Here is a 7,303-nt window from a genome sequence, read left to right on the forward strand (position 1 = left end):
CAATACAATATTTTGAAAAAAACATAATGCAGATATCTCAAACTACTGAACAGATTTACTCTAAACAACTCAAAGGTAATAGTCTGAATGTAGTTCTAGTTTCATGGCAGCTTGGTTTAATGTCATTGAGTAGTTTTTTTTTCCTTTATCTGTGAGTAAAGATTTCAAATTAGTTAAAATGTAATGTGCACCCTTTGTTCAATTTCTGTACAAATGACCCTGAAGCCATCTAAAACTGATCGGAAGAAAGCTTGATATGATAAAACGGAGTTGGATGAACCAAGTAAGAGCCATGTTTCTTGCAGATTCTTCAAATAGCTGCAAAGTTATAAGCCAAGAAAAAGCGTCCTTTCCCACAGAAAGTGGGATTTAAACATAACTACACCGTAGCTTTTGCTTGCTGTGTAAAATATATAAAACAAGGACATTGAAAACCTAGCAGATGAAAGTATTTCTGCATGCTAAGTAAATAGATTTTGGGGCAACAGTAGAATTATGAAAATGTTGAAATTGCATAATACATAAAACTTTCAAGAACAAGTTAGAATATTATGACGTAACACACCACCAGAACTGACCTGAATCAGGAAACAAAAATGGCATTGGCACACAACTCATTACGAGAAGTTAGATTATGGTAAAATCTACTTTCAAGTCAAAAGACAAGGATTCCTAGAATGTCTATATTTTTTATCCTCTGTGTTGTGACTCGTTTAGCATAAACATATTATTTTTCAGATATGTGCATTGCCTGAAGGTGAGAGGAGAACAACGTAAGCCATGAAGTACGAAGGATACTGAGGGCACCTGCAAAGGGGGGGTAGATGGGAATGAGGGAAAGACTGCTGAGTAGGTGTTAACGTGAAGAGGAGAATGGAGAAATCTCTTGTGGAAGTGGCTGAGGAAGCAGTAGCACGGCGATCAGATGCATGTTTGGTCTGTAAGAAATATTATAGCGATGCTTTAGGCATGGAAAGTAATTGTAACCCAATGAGGCTGTCACCTGCCAATTAGGGTCTCAAGGTAATTCGTAGTTAGCTGTTTGTATCACAGGTTTGTTTGTGTATCAACTGCAACCAGCTGCGGCATAGGAACTACCACGGCTTTGCCCCCTGGTAGACCCAGCTTATCTAACAGCACTAATATATTGTTTCATTGAGTGGTTGTGAGTGGGGGGGGGCATCTGAAGATTAAGTATGAGAAGACTGTAAGGAAATGTTAGCAAGTGATAGGCTAGTAACTGAAAACAGTGTCTGGTTCAAGACCCAAAGAGGTAAATAGCCACACAAATTGGCTCTTAAACTTTCTGCACTTCATCAACACGCCAAGGCTGGTCACCCTTAAAGTAGGGATTAAAAAGGTGGGAAGAGTAGTCAAAAGCAAGGGCATAGTGGTGATCACTTGATCCTGAGCAGGACTAGGTCACTGATGAGCACGCCTGACTTGAAGGGGAATTCTTGCGGGAATGGGAAAGGACTGCGCCATGAGCAAGAACGCGTTGGGGATTGCCTGAGCACTAAGAATGGCAATAAGGTTTGAGTCAGGATGAAAAGGAACAGACCATTTAATTAAATGCAAGTAAAATTATGGGATAATGGATTGTGGTAAATGTGTATCCATTTACTGCAGGCACTAGAGCATTGCAAATGTGGGGAACACTACATATACAGAAGTATAAACTATTTTTTGTAAATTAAGGGTTTTTCCACAATGGTATGACCTCTGAAAAGCTAACCAAAGCAGCATGGATACTTTCATGCATTTCAACATATTATCAAAAGGGAAACATTCTTACGCCTTGTTTCAAGACAAGGATGCTACAGCTTGTTTCATTAGAAATCTCTCGGTCTCTGAAATGTATAGGCTTGCCTCTTATGGATCGATACACATCTTTGCTAAACAGTATTGCAATGACTCCAAAACAAGCACCACTGTTCAAGGCTTTATGTGCATCTTGTTTGCATAAATCCATTTCATCCTTTTATTGCTTATTCTCCTAGTGTCCCCGCCTACACGCTTGATCTGGATTGGCTCTATACCTTCAACTCATAACCGTTTCCCATGGAGAAACCTCTGAAATACTCTGAATCCCCCTACATATAAAAGTATACAGACCAGAAAAATTGTATAGCAGGAAGCGCAGTTCAATTGCTTCTAATTTATTATAAATATGTATTTGTGTAGAGCGGTCATATCTACAAAATCGATACAACTGTGGCATATACTTAACACCACTTGTTAAATAACTCCCGAAATTAAATTCTCTGAATATCGCTATTACGAGATATCCATGGAAGTGCAATGTCTCCTCAAGACTGATTTGTATGCCCGATCGGCACTTGGGTTAAAAAAAACCAACCTTCTCAAATAGTTTGCTAACAGATCCTAGATTAGAAACATCGAGAAATCTCAGAAGTAGTTGGGAGGCTAAAACGTTTCTTGATGCGTTTACTGTAGATAAGGTCACCACTCCAAAGGAAAATTGCTGACCATTCTGCAGAGGGTTTGCTTTTTTGTGGCAACTGGTGATGTTCTTTAGTAGCAATGAAAACCAGCACAATCCCAAAAAATATGTAGCTATAAACACAAATTGATCAAAAGATAACCCATGAGGCAGTTGGTATCGCACAAGATTGATTGTTCCTGTATTAGTAATGTTATTTATTTAGTTGAGGAGTTTTATATAGCGCCAATATGACCCATAAGGGTATCAGAGGGCTGAACATAATGTAGACATACGTGAAATGGAACAAATACAGGAATAAGTAAGCAGCAATACAGAATACAATAAGTACATTGGCCTGACCAATTCAAGCACCGAAGGGAACAGGAAAATAGTCCAACTGATCAACTTCAAGGCTACTATTGGAGGAATCTCTTCAACAGAAGCATTATTGCTTTTTTTTTGTTTGTTAAGTAGGTTGTAAACTGGTTTGATCTGGCTCCAGAAGGCAGTGCATTCAATATTCTTGGGCCTAGACTGGGGAAGGAGAGGTTGTAGGTTTTCTTTTTGTTTAACAGTAGGAAGTTGGTGTTTCTTAAGGAACGACTACCACCAGACAGCTTGAGGTTTTTCAGCCAAGTAGATGAGAGTATTATGGTGAAGTGCCATGCTAGCTATCTTCAGCTGCATTCTTGCTACGAACGGGAGCCATTTTAGAAGTTTTAGGACTGGTGTGATGTGGACGGATTTTCTAGTCGGATCTCGCTTGGCAAAAGCTGACTTACTTAGAAGTCCCTAGTGTATGGTGCCTAGGGCATGTAAGTTGGAGTTTCCACCCAGGGTTGCAGCACTGATTGTTCCACCCTGTGTGTGACAAGTCCCAAATGGCTCCCAGCCTGGAAGAGCAGTTTTACAATTGCTAGCTATATGTTGCCATTTTAACCAATGACAAAGCCCCCACTTCCCATAACAATATACATATGTCTCCCCTGAGGAAGGCCTATGGATCCCTAAGGCAGGTAGCTGTATATTATTAAGTAGGACATATACCTTTCAAAAGTCCTAACAGCAAAACTTTCACATTGTCATTTTTGCTGTGAAAAAGTTAGTAGACCCATTGGACAACACAGAGTTGCCTGCTGACATCTCAGTCCGGCTAAAGTCTGGATGCGACTACTATGGGTTCATCAAAGTATCAAATTAATCGTGGCATTAAACCCGACTTGATGACCAAGTTGAATTTACTTTTAAGGAAAATGCTACATTTAGAAAATGCAAAAACAACAGTTGATGGACAGAATGCAGAACAATGTCATACATTCACCCCAGTACAGAGATCTTGGCCTAAATCCATCGATTTTTTTGCTCACCATGCCATTCCAGTTTGAACCCAGCCATATGCAAATCAGTCATGACCCTGTGCCTCATGGGAACAGTCCAGCCCGAACTGCCAAGCCAATGATGGATTTAACCCAGATCTCTGGGGGTGAATGTTTTGATTTGGTTTGCATTCCGTCTATCAATTGTGTGTTTTTTTACATTTAGAAAATTGGTACTCTGTTGCACAGTTTGTCTAACAGCTTCGCACAGCTGTTGGACACCAGACAGCCTTGTACCTTCCAGGGGAGTAATGTGAATGACTTCCAGGCTCAGGGATAATAGAAGCCTGCTACAAAGGGAGGTGTTAATTCCCCCTCTCAGGAAGCCAATCAAGGTGTTGGCCCAAAAGATAAGCTTCACAGCAGGAGCTGCCTTTGGTGGGCAAATGGCAATCACACTCATGTAGGGCTGCCCCTTTGTTTAGGTAGACAGGCTAGGGACTGGGACAATGAGGGGAATCCAGTGGCCAAGCCAGTTTTCCCATGGGCATGTAGCCCATAGGTAGCAACAACTCTAGGATGGGCTACCAACCTCCTAAAAGGCAGGGAATGATTCAGACATATTAAGAGTGGGCAAAATAGTCCACTCTGGGATTGCTACATGCCACACATAGACACCAGGTGTCACATAGCTGGAGGTATCTTGGAAGCCCATTGGCTAGTGACTGCATAATCCCCCCAGGGCACTTTCTGGGCATAAATATGGTACTCCTGACATCCTGAACCTCAGATCACAATGGAACTGGGAAAGGACCGAAGAAAGACTGCCCTGCTGACTCTTCGACCTGGCAAGAGAGGCTGCAGCAAGTGCTGGACTGCACCTGCCAAAACCTGGGCTAGCCTAGAGACAACTGTGCATGTGGCTCCTGGAAAAGTCGCGTCTGAGGCCCAGACCAAAGAAGTGACTCCAAGAGTCAGTAGGCTGAGCCTCTGGAATTAGTACCAGGGCCATCAAAGCTAAAGTAGCCTACTCCTGCAAGTCAGTAGCCACAATCCTTAAATCACCGCTGACTGCCGTTGGGCAACATAAGTGACCAATCCCCGATGGCTAAAAGTTGCACCCAACTCAGTGTTGTCTGAGTTCAGATTGGTCACCAAAAACAGACACCAGCCTCCACTAAAGGAAACTGCTTGACCTGCTGCATACAGAACCCAGTAGCCCAACTGTAGCAGGCCTTCTACTGGCTCAAAGAGGACTTAAAGGGACCCTGACTCCTGTGGCCAAAGTTGCCATACCTTACCCATGGACTGAGGAATAACCACAGGAACACCGCTGTTGACCGCGCAGCACCCAGAGCATCCTTCAGCATAAGGTGGTCTTGATGTAAAGTGTGGAACTGGTCGTGAGGCTGCTTTGGTGACCAGATAACTCTCCAAATACTCCTTATTGTCCCCCCCCTGACCTTCTCCCTGCTGGAAATAGTCCCCCCCCCCCCCAAACTGGGGGCAAAGTAGCTGAACACAACTCTTTCAAACTTTTGAAAAGTTTTACATTTTTACGGTTACCAATGCTTGTTCGTATATTGGACTAAAATGCGAAGATTTCCATTGTCTTTTAAAATCTATATCTTCAGAACCTTCCGTGGATTGTGCTCATCTTGGCGTCTAAAAATTCATTAAAATATTATCTATTTTTATAAATTTGAATCCGATTTCTTTCTTTTTACGTGACTGATTTCGTTGTTTGATGCTTTAAACTAGTTCCTTTGTTTAAGCCTTCCTGCTTGAAGCCACAGCTACCCAGTTGTTGAGCTAAAGGTTTTCCAAACAAGCCTGACTCAAGACAGTTTTGCGAGTGTATTACACGGTAATACACCACAATCTAGTATTCAAAGCTTTATAAATAACAAAGAAAATCCCATGATGGAGAAGGAAAAGTTACTCATAATCTTATTTCACCATAATTCGGTATTTCCTTTGAATTCTTTAACAACCCACCCTGCTACCCTTTAAACTAAGAGTATATTAAAAATTTAGGACCTGATTATGATTATGACAGACATGGTTAGACGGATATCCCTTCCCTCCCAATTACAATTCCATTATATCCTATATTAAATATTACTCCAAAATTGCCTACTAAATTCAGCAAAGGGGGGATGTTGATTTATGTAAGCCACTGATCTAGAAAGCTAATGTTCCTCGTAAGTTGTTTAAACATTTGCCTTAAACCTGAGCATGTAGCTGCCACATTTGCTTAAAATTATCCTTCAGGCTGGTAAGACATTTGGTATTATCATCTGTTTGTTATAGCTGTAAATAACCAACGACTGTTTAATTCATTAGTGTTCAGCAGTCAATATATAATCGAATGTTTTTTGAGTTGGAGACATTGACATGACATTTACTGGTCTCCTTTGTTTGTACCATGAAGAGCTTTTCTGTAGCAATCTCGAACTATGCTTATGTGTAACATTAATGTTTTTTATATTTTTCAGCTTATAAAATATTGGGAAGCATTCCTACCCGAAGCCAAAGCCATTGCATAGAAAGATGTATTTTTGCTTGAAGAACAGTCGATGTTCACTCTGGTCCAGCTAAAATCCACGTTTAAAACACAAGAGAAATCATCAAATAAACCACTATATATTTTATTAATTACCATGTGGCTTCTTTTTTATATACAATGGCATTTTATTGACAAAGCTGCATGTCCTGACCTTTCTGGAATAGTATGGACTGTGGCATGATGTTCTGCAATATGTTGCTGAATTGAACACTACTGTGTCTTATTACTTGCATTGAACGGTGCAGTGCAAGCCAAGAAACATTTAAATTGTTTCTTTACATTTTGTTCTGTAAAATGTTATTTTCATTATGAAACAATTTAAAGTTGCATTTATTAATGTTCACTTAAACATTCCTGTACAGAAATCATGATTTTGTGATTACAATAAAGGGATGCACCTTATCAACTAAAGCAGTTTTCTTTTGCTCCTGTTGAACATACAAAGCTTTTTTTTTTAAATATGTATTTTGATATACCTTGTCTGATACGCTTAGTGGTGTCTCAGTGTGCTTTACTTATAAACAAAGTTAGATGACCAATGTCTCAGTTACAGCGAGATGGGGCTCGAGGTTTGAAAAATGTTTCTACTATTGATAATAATCATATATTTTTAACCATCTGGGTGTTCAATGGTTAAAATATAAATACACCGTTCAAAAAAAGAAACCCCAATCCTGTTACACCATCATTATGCCCAAGAGCAGTGTTTCCAGTGACCAGGAGTGACTACTTCACAAAAGAAATCAGTTTTCAATGAGGAACATTTAGGTTCAGATGCTGTGCATATTGTGTCATATTTTTTAAACATTTATCAGTGTGGTGTCTTCTGGTTTTGACCGGAAGCCCATAGAGCCCCAGTGTCATCACCAGATTACTTTTTTCATCACTATCTACAGGATAGCAGTGCAGCAGCTTTTGAAGAGTGGAGCTAAGGTATGGTCAATTAGAGAGTTATTATTTTGGGACCACACT

General features: G+C 40.3%; 1 protein-coding gene across 1 annotated transcript in view; it reads left to right on the forward strand.

Annotated features, from left to right (window-relative positions):
- Positions 1–6,742, forward strand: part of SNX2 (sorting nexin 2) — a 556,635-nt gene extending 549,893 nt beyond the window's left edge. The window contains exon 15 of the mRNA XM_085632673.1: positions 6,261–6,742. Coding sequence (XP_085488799.1) covers positions 6,261–6,311 — 51 coding nt within the window. The 3' untranslated portion in view covers positions 6,312–6,742. The remainder of the gene's footprint in view (positions 1–6,260) is intronic.
- Positions 6,743–7,303: the final 561 nt, after the last annotated feature.

The sequence above is a fragment of the Triturus cristatus genome, chromosome 2_1, assembly GCF_964204655.1.
Source record: "Triturus cristatus chromosome 2_1, aTriCri1.1, whole genome shotgun sequence".
Taxonomy (NCBI): Eukaryota; Metazoa; Chordata; class Amphibia; order Caudata; family Salamandridae; genus Triturus; species Triturus cristatus.